We start from the raw sequence: 19,261 nt of genomic DNA, 5'->3' as shown, positions 1-19,261 counted from the left end.
CATCAGAGTTTTACGGAGTCACCAGTTCATCTGCTGAGGTTTTGCAGATACGTGGCAACTAATCCTGCAAAGTTAAACAGGTGGTGGGGTACAGAAAGATATTTTACAAAAAAAATGTTACTTGCCTACTGTTATACACAATTCTCTCAAAACATATCTTAAGTTTTAAAGTGCTTTTTTGGTAGCACTTTTTATTATAGCTCGGTCAAAATGACCACATTATTGCATTATTTTTCTTCCTTATTACACTATTATTGCGGAGCTCTATTTCCATGTTATTACCCCCAGTTTTGGGGCCCTTATTATGCTATTACATAAGTTTCAGGGTAATATTACTCAGCTATAACCACTGTTGCTACATTATGTTACTTAAATATTACATAATTATTACTTTTGTAATTGCATAGTAATAACTTTGAAATCACCAAATTATTACCCTGTTCCCCTACTATTACCTATTTATTACCAAGCTGTAGAAAGTTCTACCGTTTTCCCCCCCCCCGCTGTTATTGAAGCAAACAATATTTGTTTTCTAAGAAGCAGCAGATGAAGATTTTATAAATGTGAATGCATTTTATATAACTCATAATATTCATAGAATACACAATTAACATTAGAACATTTAGGAAGCTCTGTCACTGATATACAGTAACAGTATAGGTATGATAGGCAACAATTGTGTTACCAGATATTAGTGTATAGAAGTGTATTACAGTATAATATATGTATCACACAGCAACACACGGTAATCCACTGGTGTTTTTCTGCAGTGTATTAGTTTCACTGTTTTACATTTGATGTGTGATACACTGAAACTATACCAGGGGTTCATAGTATAAAAGCCCTTCAAAGTATAAAATAATCCTTTATTCTTGCCACAATGGAGCAATTACACTGTTACAGCAGCAGTTCAAGAATAGAAGTGGGTTTTTTTTCTTTCTTTCTTTTTTGAAGTCCAAATGGTATTTGCGGGGCAGGTTTCCTTAAAAGGAAAACTATCATATGAACCAAGGAAAAAAACATGGACTGATGAAAAGTGGGAAGGGTGAGAGAGAGTCCAGATGCAGAGCGAGGGAGAGGAGTACGTGCGCAATGTGACCATGATTGGGGCATTGCACTGTTTTTTGGGGTTTTTTGTTGTTGTTTTTTTCCTTGTTGAAAACATTTATTAGATAGCAGCTTGATATGAGTCAGACTCCATTTGTTTTCGGAGATGTTTTCCTCCCTGCTGCGCTGCTCAGTGTCCTTCATAGCTGGAGATCCTGCTGATCGCTGTAAAAACAAACAACCCTCCCTCACTCTCTCTCACTCACTCTCTTTCACTCTCACACACACACATGCGCACACGTGCACACACATACACACATAGCCTGGTGCGTACTGTCACACACTCCAGCTTTCTCACAGGGCATGTACTCGTTGCACAAACACAAATATGAACTGATGTTTTCTCGTGCTTTCGTCAAACAGCGCTGTAAACAGCGTTTCTTTGGGTTTTGTTTTTGGGTTTTTTGCAGCCAGTTTGTTGTTTGCATGTTCAGATGTAGGAACCGTCACCTTGATGTGAACTGGTCACACGTATGAGCCATAACAGAGTTTATTATAATGCTCTGATTGGGGGCAGGGGTTAGTGAAGGTCCTCTTATTTACTCAGAGCGGCACAGATTTACAGATTAGTAATTTATAGACAGTGTAAAGATAAACACACGCACATATGGAGGATATTTTGTTGATTGGTGCGTTTCCTTGTTGGCAGGAAAATATGGATGATGGCATGTTTAGTTTTGCCAGTTGCAAATTAATTTAATTGTAACGTCGCTGAGGTAATGTACGTATAAAAAAATAATTAATTTAAAAAAGAAGTTTATGATTATTAAAGCTGTTTAGCTGTTCAGGCCGATGGAGTCCCCAGGAGTCCTGAGCACCTTTTAAAGGAGGAGGGATGAAATCAATTAGACCAGCTTTTACTTTTAAAAGATACTTTAGAAGATGTTGCAATGTTTTAAAATTTACTTAATCTTTGCAGAGTTATATGCTAATATTAATGAAATTTATTACTGGGAATGGCTGAGGCTCAGAAGGTAAAGCTAGGTCATCTACTGCTTCTGTCTGCTTGGCAAAGTATGCTCGGGCACGATACTGGAACCCAAGTTTCTTTCCATGTCTTTATTGGCGAGTATGAATGTTAGATAGAAAGCACTTGGATTGATTTGTGTTCCCATTCATGTTCCTGCACTCAAAAGGTGAAAAAATCTACGATTGGAGGTTCGAAATGGTGGTGGAGTGAATTGTTTCGCCAGTGTTGAGTGATACACATTACAGCGTTGTTATATTTACATCTACCCATCCATCTGTCATAGGGAGAGTGAATTGGGGTTTCTGGTTTGGCAGCTTTGTCTTGGCAAAATATGAGTTGACTGGTCAACTTAGGGCTGAAGCTGCAACTGCTAACAGCACATGGCTGCTGTGGCCGGCAATCTTTTGCGTTTTGTGTGATGTTCATTGTTGATGAATAAGCACCTGATTGGTATGCACCTTTAAAAAAAAAAAAAAAAAAAAAAAAAAAAAAGCCAGTGTAGCTTTGGTCCTTTCCTGATATATCTCTGTAAGGTGGGAGTTGAAGCTGGTGAACGTTTTCAGTGTGCATGGAACAGGTATTAAACCTCAACTTTAGATGCCGATTTGGATCATTTTCTTCAATATTCCAAATATGTCGCGGTTTTGCTTCCCAGTGCTCCTTTATTTTGGGACATCCAGCATTGATAAGGACCCAAATAAAAAGCTAAAATATGGAGACGCCAGAAGAAAGACTTCCCTTTATGTGTTTGCCTGTTGTCATGTTTTCATTGTACATGTTGTCACTTTGATTTGCACCAAAGCAGCTGAAATGGACTCAAACTAGTTTCTGATTCCTAACTGGTGCACTGATTATCATGTGGTACAGCCCTAGCACGGTCTCCCCCTGAAATTGACCTTGTGTGTGTGTGTGTGTGTGTCTTGCCATATCTCCTGCCTTAGATGCTACCTTTTTTGTACAGCTGACTCCCATCAGCAATTAAGAATGCTTAAGGCCAGAGAAAGGTGAGCTCTAGTGCCAGAGAGCCATGTTGGGTTGCAGCTAATGAGCTGTTGTGACCTGGCCCATTGTGTTACACTTGGTCGTAAAACAAGTGTTTCCTTTTTTTGAGCAGTGTTACATAGTTACAGCTCCAAATATTATTAACAGACTAATCCATAGACACAAGCTGTTAAATTTAGTGCACTTTAAAAGAACAGAGCTTTGTTGCAGGAGCTGAAAATGAAACTAAACGAGGATTAAGCATTTTAACTTAATGAATAGTTCTAAAACCTTACATTATTTGTTTTGGGGGGGTGTTATAAAGACATTCTGATGAGAACACACAGTGTTCCCTTCACAGTACAAACAGGCTCAGTGAGTGATGGACAGAAGTTTCCATGTATAGGACCATGGTAAATAGGCAGAGACCTTTCCCTATTTATCTCCCTGGGCGTCTCTGCCGGAGACACTGGAGCCAGTCACCGGGTATTTTCTGTCTCCTGACCTTGGCCAGGTGACGTAGCTGTGCCTCTATCTGTTGTCATGTGGCGTTTTCTCTTACAAACACACACACAAAAACAGCACAGAATTGCTGGCTATCATTTTATTTGCCTCTACTATGAAGACAATGTTGAAGAAGTGTGTCAGGATGGGCTTCACTTTCCTCACTTCCCCTCTTTCTCTTCTCTCTATGGTCATCCAAGCCAAACAAGCAGTCAGTGGGAGTCTGTGTGTGTGTGTGTTTTGCTGGACAGCAGGAGACAGAGCACTGGGTTCATGGGAATACAGTGTGTGTGTGTGTGTGTGTGTGTGTGTGTGTGTGTGTGTGTGTGTGTGTGTGTGTGTGTGTGTGTGTGTGTGTGTGTCTCACGTTGGGCTCTGTTGAGGCCGGAGGTAAGACACAGAAACTCATCTGAAGTAATTGGAAACAGACACACACACACTAAAACAGGGCCTTACCTCTGTGTGCATGAACTGCCACAAGCAAATATACGTGGATAATCACACAAAACACACATATAGGGACACATTAATAAATCTAGCACATATACACAGGAGTGCATTCTCTCTATCTGACTCACACAGGACCATTAATCAAAGACAGAGTAGCCTTTGTCTTCATATAAACAAAAGTATACTCCTACTGCACATTGGCTCAGTTCGTGTATGTGTGTTTTGTTTGTTGCCAGCAGACTTTGTGAAGTCTTGTCTACTAATGTACATCTAAGCCACTAAAGAGGCTCCATTCAAAACAAGACTTCTAAGTGACTGCAACATCAACGCAGGAATCATTAGGGGATGCTAACTGAACGCCAACTCGAGGGGGCCAAGCTGACTTTTTTTTTTTTTCGGGGGGGTAATTTAAGCCAAAGGAGCAAATGTGACAGTAGAAAGTTTGATAATGAAGGTTTAGGAAGTCCAAAACAAACAAAAGAAGAAGCCAGATATTCACTGACTGCAGTCTGCTTATAAAGTTTTCTACTTTTTCTCATTGTATGTAAATGTAAACTGAATCCTTCTAAAGCTGTAACCATGGGACTGCGAAATGAAGTTGAGTTTTAGGTTTAGTCGTTGTTTTAGTGTTGTCTTTGTTTATCCGTCCATCTAAAACTCATTCAAGGCTCTAGGGCAGTAGTAGGCATCAACACCTCCTTCTCCCCAGCAACCTTGTCCTGCTCTACTAAAGATTTTTAATTATTATAATATGGACGGTAGTGGTCAGAAGTAGGGCTGGGTATCGTCACTGATTTCTAGAATCGATTTGATTCCGATTCACAAGGACCCGAATCAATACAATCCACGATTCAATTCGATTTGATTCGATTTAAATCTGGGAAATTTTGCCTCAGACAGTCAGAAATATTATAATTCAGATCAGTACATTTACATATTTTGTATCTATAAAAAGGAAGCTGATACTCGCAAGACTTTATGTGAACATCATTTTGCACAACTCTGTTGCTTGTGAAGCTCGCACACAAGAATTTCACTCACATGTGCTGTACCAATGTACCTGCACATGTGATGTGACAATAAAAGTGATTTGATTTGATTTGACATCACAGCAGATGCCTTTGTGTCAAAGTAGCTGAAGATAAAACACAGAAAAACATGAAGGTGGTTTTCCTGCCCTGGAATTTTATAAAAATGTTCTGCAGTACATCAAAAACGAAAGAAAACCATTAATCAACATATGAACATCACCTCTGAAGTTACAGCAGTTTTATTAGAGACACGGTTAAGCGTTTTGCATTTTGCATCATTTTAAAAAGTTTACATTTGTTCAGTATTGAACAGCAGAAATGAGGTTTTCTTTTCGGAAGTAAGTAAAAGGGAAAAAAACAGCGGCCGACAGCCTGTAAACAACGGTAGACTTGTGCGTAACAAGCAAGCGAATAATGCAGAAAACAGATTTTCAGACGGGAAACTGTTCTTGAAGTACAGAGAGAGAGAGAGAGACAGAGACAGCGAGCTGTGCATGAAGTGTGATTTTTATCGTGGTGGAAACAAAATAGCAAAAGTAAAAGTGAATTCATGATGATGTTTTTGTGAAGTGTAGTTTGACTCTTCTTTTGCTGCTGGTTCAGTCAATTTTGTTTGGAGAGAGATTCAATTCAATTCAATTTTATTTATATAGCGCCAAATCACAACAAAAGTCGCCTCAAGGCGCTTCATAGATACAGAGAAAAACCCAACAATCATATGACCCCCTATGAGCAAGCACTTTGGCGACAGTGGGAAGGAAAAACTCCCTTCCCACTGTCAAACTAACAACTTTAGAATCACCGCAAAAAGGGCGTAAACACAAAGCACGGACCCGCCGAAACATCAGAATCAGCGAGCTGTCGGCTTTCAGCCCCGACCGTGTCCATGCCTTTGGATGAGAAAGGCGACATCTCACTGATTCTGATCCGTCGGCGGGTCCGCGCTTTGTGTTTACATCTTTGTGCAGAATCTGTGTACCTGCTCTCATTTACTGTTATAGCTGTTTGGTGGTTGTTGAAATTTGGTGAGGTTTAACCTGAGATTCTGGCGTTTCGGGCAAAATAAATTAATATTAAAAATTAATCGATTCAGGATTTTAATGAATCGATATCACGTTATCCAAGCCAGAATAAATCGATTATCAAAACCCACCCCTAGTCAGAAGTGAGGTTTAGCAAGTTCAGAATGGACATTTCAAACTCTTAAAAAGTCAAAACTGAACTTTGAAGATTTCTAAGGGGACCAGCTTTGTTGCATTTCAGGAAACGTTCCTATTTCCACACTGATAAAACTAAGACAATTTCATTTTATTGTCCTTTTAATCTAGTCTATTTTGTCTTTTTTCAGATATGTATCTGTAAAACTGCAGAAACTCATTAAATCAAATCATTAAATGGTCTCACAGGCAGATTGGTGAGCCACGCTGAACCTAGCATCCCTGCACCGAAGACTATTACAGTTGTTGGTTGGTTTGATTTTACTTGAGTACTCGGACGCTTTTGCAGAGCGTTTTCTTTTACGTGATTATCTGAAAAATTGAGGCTCTATGATACTACAAGGTTTTTGACTGTTGATCAAACAAATCTAAGCCCCAATTCACTGTTTCCTGATATCTTATTAACTTAATAATCTTTTCTTACCATTTTAACCCCCATCTTCACTTAATCTCCGTCGTTTTGCTACATGTCCCACTCCTCTGCATTAGACCTCAGCTTGGCTCGCTCAGCGTGTTTCTGCTGAGTCCTCAGAGTCCAAGGCTTTCACAACAGTCACTGCAAACGGACTGACGCACTTGTGGTCAGACCTGGCCTCAGAGTTTGCTTAGCTCTCATGGCACTGAGTCATGGCCCCAAACTGACGTGCTCTGGTTTTAACTTCTGGTTGAACCCACTCTCTGGGTTTCCACCTGTTTCTTTTTTTCAATTGGCTGACACCCGGTTCTGCCTGAAATGCCAGGAGCCTTTGGTATTTGCTGAAATACTCTGAGTTGTTTTTTTTGTTTTTTTTTATTCAAGTTGGCAAAGCCCAGGCTGTCTTAGCAGAGGCTTGACTGATTTGTGGTTCCTCTTCTGTGTTATGCATTACATTTTCCTTCTGTACAGGCTTCAGAATCTCGTATATTTTTTTGTTTGTGTTGATCCAGCTCCCAGACAACACAGGAGGGAAAAAAGAATCCGAGAATATAAACAACATGTGTCTATCTGAAAAATGTGTTTCTTTGCTTGAGGGATCAGTCAGTTAATCAGTGCACTGCTTTGGTCCAGATGGAAATATCTCAACAAATACTGGACGGATTACCATGAAATTTTGCACAGTGTCTAAAGAATTGAATCCTACTGGCTTTTGGTGCTCAATGGGCAATTGGATGGAGTGTCATGAAATAAGTGCCGTATAGACCTTTTAACTAACATCATTAAAAATATCCCCAGACTCATTGGCCCTTCTTCATGGGGAAGTACTAATCTTTGAGCTTCCTCTTTCATATGCAGTGATGGATGGAACCACGTTATGCTTCCTTGCTCTTTGACCACAGTGAACACTTTCCTGATGACTTCATGGCCGAAATTCCAAATTTCAGATCAAACTAGAGTATTAAATACCATATTGTTCGGACCATAAGGCACCGTATTATAAGGCGCATTAAGCAAAACAAAACAGTCAGATAAGTCAAACTTTACTCAACTCATTCTCCTTGCTTCCTCCACTTCCGTACCATTGATTCATTAATGTTGAATTCTCTCGCCGCTGCTCTTTTCCCATGTTGTTGCAGTATATTAATGACTAACTGCTGTTTAGTTTTCTCTCTTCATTTATGTTGGGAATGATAGCAGAGCTGTATGTTTTAATTGTTTCAGAAATCTCTCAGTAAGAACATGATATATCATGTTTAGGTGGAAACTAGCGAGCTAACTTCCTGCTAACTTCTAACTCCGTTGAATTTTATACATTCTGTTTTCATGAATGCCTGGATGTTAAACTTAATTTTTACACCCGATAAAGCAGCAACGCTGATCATTTTATTAAAGATGAAAGAATTTAGACAGTTTTTAACTCTCAGTGATGCTGCAGTGTTCGTTTGACTTTGGGACCTGAAGCCAACGGAGTTTTGGACCCAGATTATTCCACGAGGCTCCTGATTATGGTAGCTGTAAGGCTCCGACAATCCACCAAGCGGTGCGGCTCGGTAGCTTACCAAAGTGGTGCTAAAACATTTTCCACAGATTTTTGAGCGCCGTGTACCAAATCAGTTCGAGGTCAGTAAGCACAACTAGAATTCATACATAAGGCGCAGCGGATTATAAGACGCACTGTTAAGGATTTTAAGTGTGCCTTATAATGTGGAAAATACAGTGCATGTTTTACTTATTATGGTCATTCTAAGAGTCACGTAGGAGGATTCTCCAAGATATTGGCTAATGACTTGTCAATCACAAGTTTCTTTTGTTTTTTGTTGGTTTTTTTGGCCAGTAAGCTTCACAGTCAGGTCCACCCCTCACTTGCCTCATCCAGTTTCAAGACCTCTAGGTGGTGACACAGACCTTCACTCAAGACTTGATAATGGGTCTTTGCTAACTTGTAACAGCTGCAGTCAGACAGAAACCCAGAGCAATAATAATTTTGCAAAACTTAAATACTATTTAGGCTTTGTGCTTTTCTATTAAGAAACTAGAAGCCTTTCAAATGAACTTTCCTGCATTTTGGTCTCCTGGTACAGGATTTGTAAATTCCTGAAAATGTAGCATGTGAGCGTTAGAAGTGAATTTGCCCCTGCCCCCAACACTAAACTGCTGAGTTAATCTCTAAGCTGTTAGAGGAAATTTGTGGAAGCAAGTTATGCAAGCTCCTCATAAGTGTCCAGCCGTGGCCTGAGTTTCAAACCCAGAACTGTGTGGCTGGCTTTACAGGAACAAAGCCAGAAAGAATGGAAAGAGATATCTTGATATGGTTGAGAAAAACAGAAATGATGGTCAAAAACTGGAAGGAAGTGTGTCCTTTTTTAACCACTGTTTTGAATTGATTTCACTGTTATGTTTAAAAAAAAGATCCCTGAAAGCCTGTGTAAATATTCGTCACCAGTCAGTTCAGTTCTTCAAAGTCCAAACAGACCCCGAAACTTTCCAGGAAAGCAGCTGCATTCTCCAAAAAAAGAGGAAAAAAACAAAGACAAAGAAGACAGAGTGTATTTTGGCACTCTGCTGCAGTGACTCTGGGCAAATGTGATGAACACATGACTGTGAATAAGAAAAATGAAGTATTATTTCAAAATCGGAAAATGCAAAACCTTACGATGTGATCTGTGTGTGTATGTGTGTGTGTTTAGTTTTTTACAGAATACGGACCAGACTACTCGCTGGAGATCAGTCCGAGCTGTAGACCAGACCGCAACGACACCAAACACCTGGACCAGGTCATCAGCACCATCAAAGGTGTGCATGTCATGTGTATGTGTTTGGGTTGGATGCACAGGTGTGCCTGTTTGTGAGGGTGTGGAGCGTAAACAGGTGTGTGTTTGTGTTGCACTGAACCCTGGCTCATCTGAGGCCCTTTGGTCTCTCCACGGCTCTTTTAAAGTGCAGTTTCATGTGTCTGCTCTTGTTTCTATACGTCTCTGTGTGGGATGAAAGTATGTCATCTTCTCTCTTTGTGTCCTCTCTGTGGCTTTTTAACGTCCTTTTGTATGTGTGTGTGAATATGCACAATATGTCTATGACCCCTGCTCGAGTCTGGCTCTTGATACATGTGGTATTTTTTTTCCTTTTTCTGCATCTTCCTCTCTATATGTGCCTTTATGTTTGTATGTTCGTGTTCCCGTGTGTGCGTGCAGCCTTGTGGTTAAGCCTGAAGTCGGGTCTTTGGTCTCAGTGCTGACAGCCCACAGCTCTCAGGAGAAATCGTCCAGCAGGGTGAAATTTAGGCGAAAAGTTGAGCGAAGGGAGAATTATTGTAAGGAGGTGAGGTCAGGAAACGACACGTCGGCAACCATGTCAGACGTTTCGCCGCACACAGCCACACATCCGAAAAGGAAAACAAAATCTGAGTTTGATCATTCGGCGTCTCCGGGGTATAAAAGTGTGAACCGTAGAGTGACAGGAAATCCTCCTTTCCTTCCTTTTCCTCAGTGAAATCTTATATTTTAAACAGCGGTTATCCATTCTGGTAAGTTATGGTGAGGTGAGTTACCGACCAAATAAAAGGCACTCACAATATTGTGGGAATAGTAAAATCCTACCAAGATCAGGTCACGTCACAGTGATCCATGTCGGAAAGTATAAAACAGACTAATAATTATCATAGTTTCAGTGTGATGGAAATGGATTTATAGTAGGACACACCACAAAAAGTAAAAGCTTTGAAAGTCATTGTCTGCACTCTTCTTCAGTATTACCAGCGTTTGCTCACAGTTATCTTTACAATAGAAAAGAGAAAGAAGATATTTATTTCATTAGCAAAAAACGTCTGTCCACACGGCATTCGTTCATTCAGTCAGCATCAGGTGGCAATGTTTAAACGCTTAAACTGCAATTCCTGTAGGCATTGATCCTCATTGACTCCAGTGTTAAGATGCCCTGCGTTAGAGGAGAAATAAGCATGCTTACAGCCTGTTGTGGTCTCTATAGTTGTTTGGTGGATTTTTATACCAGTTTGTTTTCGGACTGACATAAGGGAATGTACAATAAGGTGGAAAAACTCAAGGTACAAATATGTTTGTCCTTGGAAAAAAAATGACCAAACCAAAGAGACCAAGGCTCAGTCATAAAGGGCTGATGAGGTTTTATCGTCGCCCCGCAGGGCGGGCAGGTGGCATGGACATCCAAGTTTGCAAATGTGAGAACTTGAGGATTAAGTAATATGGGATTTTTAAATTCATGCAATAGGTGCAGCTATTAAAAATCTCTGACAATTTAATTTCAGAGACCTCGGCCTGAAGGTCAACTTCAGAGGTCAAGTTTTCTGAAAGTCTTGTGAAGAAAGAAGGAAGTCACCTAGGAATACCACACCTGCATCTACCAGAAGGCAGGAGTATTACTGGCAGCTGCCAGTATTTTTTTACCATGATCCTCTACCCATCTGTGGCTCTGAGAAACTCTTTTTATACCCTATCATGTTACCGACCTCTTGCCAATTAATCTAATTAGTCTCATCCTAATCTCATTTTAAGTGGAGGTTCTGTGATGTAAATCAGTGAAAGTGAAAAATAGCAGGCAGCTAGCAACCAAGTCGTTTCCCATTTGTCATTCACTGCAGCTAAGCCCCCAAAAATTGTAATTCTTTCAGAATTCAGTGGAGTGAGTTACATAAAATCCACCCACCTGTGCAGTTTTATAATGGGTAAATTGGCTATAGATCGCAACAGTTTTTTTTATTGTTTTTTTTTTCCACCATGTTTGTTTATTTCAGCTCTAAGGCTGAACTTTTTAACATAGAAGTCTACAGGGAAGACGGTGAAGAAGCTTCTCAGATGAGAGGTGAAACGTCTTAAACCAACTTAAAGAAGTCCAGACGCTTTTCTTTGCAAGCTCCTTTGACTACGATGACCTGGATTACTGAGAACCTTCACAGACATACAGGGAATATGTCTTCTTCTTTTAAGTCTAGAGGAACAGCTCTTTTTTATATTAATGCATTGGCTTCGTTTTCAGTCCTACTTGGTTTCTACCTGTTAATGCTCTCGGCAATCATCTGCCCAGTTAAGTCCAAACTCAAATCCACTCGCTGGAAAGGAAGTTTGTTTATGGAAATCTGCGGATCAGTGTGAATGGAAATCCAGAACAGAGAGAAAATTGTGCGTTCTCAAATTTTTACCCTCAGTCGACTGGACATGGTATCAATTAGTATCTAAACCTTCATACATTTAAACAAGTCATCTGACTGTAGCAAATGACAAAAAGCCTTCTGGACGTGGAATAGGTTTATCCAAACAGCATTAAATCCTCAGCTTTGAAAAACTTCAGGTCACATCAAATCAGGGGAGGCGAGGGGGGATCGGGAGTCTGTTTGCCGAAATCCAGTTGGTCTGTTGGCTCGCATTAAATCATCACAACTGGAGGGGCTGAAAGTATCGCTCTTTTCCAGTCATACGGCTTTTATTAGAGCCAACAGAGGGAACCGGTGAGTGGACGGATGGAGGGAATAAAAGGGAGAATAAATGAATGCAGACGAGCCAAAGATGAGAGAAGCAAGTGAAGTTTATGTTTGGCTCCTGCATCCCATGTGCCTCCTCTGTGTTTGATCAGATCCCTCATTCACCGTTAGCTCCCGCTGAGGACAGAAAATGAAACGGTTAACTCTGTCAAGTTTATACTTTCGGCTGAATTCTGACGTTTCTACTTCTTAAATTTATTTTAAAAACTTCTGCATACATTTTGCAGTTGAGCTAATTATGTTTCATTTTTTATAAATCCAGAGAATTTCCTATCCCTTTTTCCCTCCTTTCTCTGATCTCTCTCCTGGTTTCAAATTGTCAAATCTGTTTTATGTCGCTTTTTTTGTTTTCTTTTTTTCTCCTCCTCCTCTGTCTGTCGCTTCTGCTCTCTGTCACATTTATTGTTACCACACAGCACCATAATCCCAGTGGGCAGTCTGCGTGTTACAATTTTAAACACTGGATGTTGTCTGTTTCCCAAAAAGAAAGCCCAGCGTGTTTGCTAACTTAACTTATGCACACACACGAGCGCTGAATAAAGGATAGCCTACAACACACACACACACACCTCAAAGCAAACATGTCTGCATGACATCATCGGGCTGGATAAGTGTTTCTTGGGTTTGGAACAAACTGCTGCTTATAAACATCGGTTTCTCTGAGAAACTGGGCAGAGTGGGAGTGTACGTATGTTTGTGTGCCCACATCTGCTCTTTCAGCTCGCACGAATGGATACAAATTTTAAAGTGGTAATCTCCAAAAGCCACCGTCGCTCCGTTTTTCACTCGCCATGTGTCAGCTTCTGATCCCATATGTTAAACCATGACTGTACGTATGCATGACGTACAGTCATGTACGTATGCATCGTGGCCAGTTTGAGCCCACAGAACACTGTCATGTTGGCAGGTATTTACAGAGATGCGAGGCGTACATATGGCTCATTTCATGAAAAATAAGACAGTGTGTCTCATCTGCAAAATCTCTCCTTCACATTATGAATGTTTTTACAAGGGGGATGCTGTTTTCAGCATGATATCCCAGCTGGTGGTTGTTAGCACTGTTGTCTCACAGCAGGAAGGTCCCGAGTCTGACTTCACCATCTGTGTGGCGTTTGCATGTTCTCCCTGTGTTTGTGCTTGTTCTCACCGGGTACTCCGGGTTCCTCCTACAGTTAGGTTAACTGGTCACTGTAAATTGCCCATAAGTATGAATGGTTGTCTGTCTTTCTGTGTTAGCTCGGCCCAGGATGTACCCCACCTCTCGGCCTATGTTAGCTGGAGTAGCCCCCCTGCTACTCTGATAAGGACAAGCAAAGAGAATGGATGGATAGAGGGGTGAATCCCAGCAGTCATAGGCCCAGATGTGGGTACACCCTAAAATAGCTCGCCAGTCTATTCTAACACTAATATAGAGAGACAGAACCATTCACACCTACGCCCAGCTTAAACTCACCAATTAGTTTAACAATAATGTCTTTGGACTCTGGGAGGAAGCTGGAGTAGCTGGCACAGGAAGAACCATCTTTTTTTTAAATTATTATTATTATTTTGGGGGGTTTCTGACATGATGTCATGCGTACAATCTCAGTAGTTGTCCACCTTGGAACTTCAGCATGATGTGAAACAGGTATTCCCCAACATGTTGACACACTTTCCTGGAGGTTTCCAGCTCTCATTGGGTGAAACCGATTACAAAAAAGTTGTTGCAGCAAAAATCATCCTAGCAGTTGCTTTGGTTACCAGCAGGTTGCCACGGTTGCCTGTAGTTTCTCATGTCTCACATGTTTCACATGTCTGGAAAACCTTTGTACTATTGTCACCCTTCACTTACTGGTGTTGTCACATCAGAGGATTTGTAGCAACACAACCTAATTCATACCAGCACATATTCCCCAAATCAGCATGAGGGGTCAAGCTAGGTCAGGTTTTTAGCAAAAACTAAAATACTATTTGAGCTTTTTGTCCAGAAGCAGTTCTAAATAATGATTTTTACACTTTTAGCTCCACTGAGTCCTGTTCAGTGAGAACTATCCCACAAATGTCTCCTAATTTTCGGCCAAGTCTTGGGGTCGAGGGGGCAGCAGACTAAGCAGAGATGGCCTGACCTGCCTCTCCCTCATCCAGCTCCTCCGGCTCTTGTGGCCAATAAATAGAGTCCAGGTTTAAGGCGCTACGACGTTGGTGTCATTTTTCAGACCCAGACTGTCATGAAAGTAAAGTATCTCCATGCCACTTAATGAAAACTTGCAAAAACTAAAAATGTGAGATGTCAGCGTTTCTTACCGTCTTTGCAACCCAGTCCGTTTGCGTGCGTACATGTGCTGCAGTAGAAGCAACAATTGAAAACATTCAGATGTTACTCAGCTTTTCCTGTGGCTTCCCTCCCGTCACGCACTCGGAGGCTTTATTAATTAAAATGTGATTTTTATGAGGTGAGTGTCCAAGGCTGCGGCAGCTGTCAGGCTGTTTGTGCATTCACGGTTCTGGGTTTACAAGGCCAGTAGTGTGATTTCCCCAGAGAGTGCTTGTTTGTGTGTAAACTGCCAGCCTCCCCGTGTAACAGTGCCTTATCTGCACACTTCTGCAGGGAAATATTGCAGCACCTTTACATTTTGATTACGATTACGCCTTCAGTCGTTAATTCTCCACTCTGTTGACGCAAAATAAGATGCATGCGTTGCGGGAAAGAGAGATTGTACGAACACGCCTGTAAAATACACACAAACATGCACAGTATAGATGCTTCCACGGACGCTGTGATATGGAGTAAACATCAGAGCCCACGGTGGACTCTGGTAACTTTACCAGATTTAAATATCTACATCTGGAAAAGAGGGACAGGCACTTTTATCAAGTCTAAACCAGCCAAACAGCGGAGCCAGAATAAAGGAAGAGGGCACATTAATTACAGTCCGAATCTAATCAATATTTCTAACCACAGATGTCCTGTTGTTGAAAGTCCGCTTGTGCCTGCTGTTCCTCTTTTTGATGGACTTTTCCTGTTTTTAGCACACATCATGATTTTTGAGTTTCCCCTCGTCACAGCAGGAGGAGAGGAAAAAAACTGCATTGTGAGCAACAATTTCCCGTAAAATAAGTCAGCAGCTTCTCAATCGGGGTCTTTTTTTTTGTTTTTTAAAGTCGAGATAGTAGCAACATGACTCACATGTAGCCACACCTCCTTTTGTACCTGTAATTTCCTTTAAATGCCACCTGGCTTTAGTTAGATAAAGGGAAAGTTCCTTAAAATAAAAACATGCGACAGAGACACTTTCCTGTGTGAGGGCAACAAACACCTAAAATTAGACCAACTGTGCTGACTTCATCAGATTTAGGTGCGTGTGATCTGCTCCGTGCTCTGTCCGCCCTGTAGTCTCGCCACGATTGCCAATAATCAATACCATTGCCGCCAAGGCAGAGACGGGAGGAAGAGGAGGAGGTTAAGGTGCTCCAGAGCCTCGTTCACACACAACAATGAATTATTTAGCCACAGTAGTTATTAACAGGATTGGACAGGCATCAGCTGAACACCTCACACATTATTAAAGTGTAATACAGTTCCACACCAGCAAATAGATCAGACTTTCTTATTTAATCAGATTATACAGTTCCAACCCTATCCAGAGCAATGTAGCATAACGCTTTTCATTAGCGGGGGTGCAGATTTTGTCAGTTTCTTTCACAGAGGAATTAAAGGGGCGAAGGAAAAAAACACGTCAATGACCAAAGGGAGCTGACTGATGGCCAACGTGCTTTTTGAATGTCTTTGAATTTAACTGAAAAGCAATCCATATCTAAGCTTACATGCTTCTATGTAACATTCAGTCGGATGAACACATCGAGGGTGGCTTGGGGTTCACATCCCACAAAGGGGCGCGTACTCAACTCTGCTGCTCAACCCATAAATGCATTTTCCTTACAAATGTGGTACCATTTAAAGTGACAAAGGGTTGCTACAACCAGGATATAATCCACCAAATGCAAATTTCCTTGCTTTTTGTGCTAAGTATGCATTAGTATGTGTTGCTTTTCCTTGTGGAGTCTGGCCAGCATCAGCACCGCTGGCACAAACAGTCCTCCTCCTTTGCATCCACACGCCTGTGAAAGATGTGGTTGCACATCACTGTGGCTGAGTAGTGATGGGTTGGATTACTCTCACGGCCAGTCGTTGTCTACAGATTTGTGCCCCCATCATTCATGTCTGCGTGTCGTAAAATAGCGAGGCGAAGAATAAAACGGAGAGGACGCAGCCCCACTAAGTGGCGGGTGGCGTCGCAACGTCTTAGAGCCCACAGGTGAAAATGGGTGTTTAAATGTTTAGTCAACTGGTCATTAAATGTGTTTTATGTAATATAAGCATATACAAAATGAGGAAATGGATAATTGGCCCCTTTTATTGCTGAGAAAGGGGAAATAAAAACATTAGGCTTAAACACTGGCAATGCCACGGTAACCAAGTCGCTCTGTTATTGTGGGGTTATGTTAGAAACTGCTGGATGACCACATTGTGGCTCTGGGAATGTTTTTTTTTAGGCCAGATGACCCCGTGTTTGTGTTTTCTTTCTCGAATCGGTGACCTCATCGGAGTAAATCAGGAGGCTGATTTTCATCCCAGCCTCCGTTGGTGTAAGCACGTCCAAAAGCCTCATAAGCGGGATACTTTTTAATCTGTTGACATTGTAGCGTTTATTTAAACCACCAGTGGAGTCTCAGCATCCAGACGGGGATGGGGAAAAAATAAAACCCCAAAAACAAATTTTAAAAAAAGTCCACACCAAATGTTGTAAACGGCTCATTTTTTCCAAACTGTTGTTGTCACTGCAGGGAGAGAACATGACAGGCCCACAGTGACAGCTCCACAATGGCCAACAAACAGGACATCCTCCCTCAGTGCGTCAGGGCAATTACTCATCTGCAATCCATGCGTACATGCGTGTGTGTATGCGTGTGTGTGTGTGTGCGCGTGCAGCGTGTTTGTTTTGCCTCCGACGGGCCGTTTAACATGACAAAGGACAAACAAGGCGGCACTATTTGCAAAGTAAACCGTCGACTAGACTTCATAATGCAGCCATTGTGTCAAAACACTTGCTTTGTCTGCGTGTGAAACCAATCTGTGCCCTCATGCAAATGAGCTCCAAGTGTTGCTTACCGTTGTCATTTCCATATCGATTCCCCTTTTTGCTTTTGTTTCCATGGGAGTGACAGGATTTACCTCAGCCAGATGTTATTTAGCATTTTTATTGGCACGAGTGTGTGCTTGTGTGTCTGTCCTCCAGACTGCCTCCATCTTTGGTGTCTAATATGTGTGTTTAGCCTTACTTAATTTGATAAAGTTGACCCCCACCCCTTTTTTTTGTGTTTTTCTTTGTAGTTGTCTCATTTTTCTCTCGCTCTCTTTCTTTTTTCTTCTTACAGGGAATTTAAAGAATGTGGTTTAGGACTCAGGAGCCTCAACCTCCTCCACCCCCCCCCCCCCCACCCCCCCCCCCCCCCCACACACACACACACACACACACAGGAGAACACACACCATGTTTCCAAACCAGGTCGACACTCTGCGACTTTAATGAAGACAATATGGAGCGGACCCCTTCGGCCCCGAGGCACGGAGCAAACGAGGGAGGGGGAAAGAGAAGGAGTTTTGGAAAACATTAGCTGAGTGTTTCCAGGGGAAAACAGTTTTAATAAGGGTTGGGGATGGGGAGGGATGGATGTGGTTGGTGTGCCAGTGTTCGCTGTTTTTAATTCTTTGTTTTTTGGAAACGGTTCACGTGTTTGCGTGAATGAGAGAGTTTATGGTATGTTCAGTGCGGTTATGTAAAGCTGGGTTACAGCTGAGCGTTCTGGTATCCAGAGGACGGGGGGAGTGCATCGGTCAGACGTATTAAACCAAATGGAAAAAGCAGATTTTTCAGGAGTACGGTTTCACGGTCACCCCGCTCCTGCTGCGATTTCTACCCCTCGACGACCGATAAGCGTTAAAGCAGACGAGCGGCCGTGTTTCCCCAAAAGCACCGTTAAAACCTCGTTCTCGGTCCGAGAGGCCTGAAAAGTATTTGAGATGTCTGGAGAGAGAAAAAAAAGCTGGAAAATAGCCGGTTGCACATTGTAGCCACATTGTTTGGAGCCCTGGGCAAAGTCAAACATCTGGACGGCGTTTGGAATTTTACATGGAAAATATGCAGAGAAAGTTAAAAAGGGTTAGTCTTTGGACAGGCAACAACAAAGATTACATGACCCTTAAGGAGAATTTAGATAGACACAGCAAACCCTGAACTGGTTTGGTCTACTCAGAAACTGGGTTCCACAGTAGGACTGAAGAAGAAACTGTATTGAATGATCCTTTGTAGTTATGCTGGTACCAACTGAAATGCATCCCAGACTAACAAAGGTTTGGAGTGAGATTCCGGTCAAGTTTGTTGTTGTCTTTCTGTTGATCAAATGTTCATTTAATTCAAGCATCGCCCGTTTTAAACTGTTTTTATTGTTGCTGTCTTTTTCATATTAAACATTTTAAAGAATTGGCGTCTTTTGTGAAAATGGTTTCATACTGGCAGCCACATCTAATAAGTTCAACCCTTTGTGGCATGATAACTCCGCTTAAAAAATGTGTTAGAAACAAGTTGACAGATGGTAAATGGTCTGTATTTGTATAGTGACAGAACTAAATAGAAGCGGAAATGACCACTAGGAATCATTGTGATCATCGGAGACCAGTTGGCAACCTGATAAAAAAGGACCCAAAAGCCTAAATCAAGCTCCTGTTGATTTAACACTTTTAAAATCAAAATTGTGTTTAAAATGTGTGCCTTTTGTCCAACTAACAAAACACCTGAAATACCTTCATCTACCTGTCTTACCTGGATTAAGTGATATGAGAGCTTCCTCCTGCGACATGATGGAAAATTGGTTTTCTCCAACTGGTTGGCAAGTGGTTGCTAGCTGGTTGCTGTACCAAAAACCTCTTTTATTTGGTCGCTATCATATTGCTGCGGTCACGCCGAGATTGCAGTGAAGAAAAAAACTGTTTCTGCACAGAGCAATTGAATAAAGAGACCTAAAACAACTAGACTT

At 41.5% G+C, this 19,261-nt stretch overlaps 1 protein-coding gene across 1 annotated transcript in view; it reads left to right on the top strand.

Annotated features, from left to right (window-relative positions):
* The window catches only part of hdac8 (histone deacetylase 8), a 38,448-nt gene extending 19,739 nt beyond the window's left edge, over positions 1–18,709 (top strand). The window contains exons 10-11 of the mRNA XM_080896780.1: positions 9,366–9,471; positions 17,603–18,709. Coding sequence (XP_080752906.1) covers positions 9,366–9,471; positions 17,603–17,625 — 129 coding nt within the window. The 3' untranslated portion in view covers positions 17,626–18,709. The remainder of the gene's footprint in view (positions 1–9,365; positions 9,472–17,602) is intronic.
* Positions 18,710–19,261: the final 552 nt, after the last annotated feature.

This window comes from Rhamphochromis sp. 'chilingali' (assembly GCF_963969265.1).
Source record: "Rhamphochromis sp. 'chilingali' genome assembly, chromosome: 1".
Classification (NCBI taxonomy): Eukaryota; Metazoa; Chordata; class Actinopteri; order Cichliformes; family Cichlidae; genus Rhamphochromis; species Rhamphochromis sp. 'chilingali'.
This window is presented reverse-complemented; position numbering and strand designations above follow the sequence as displayed.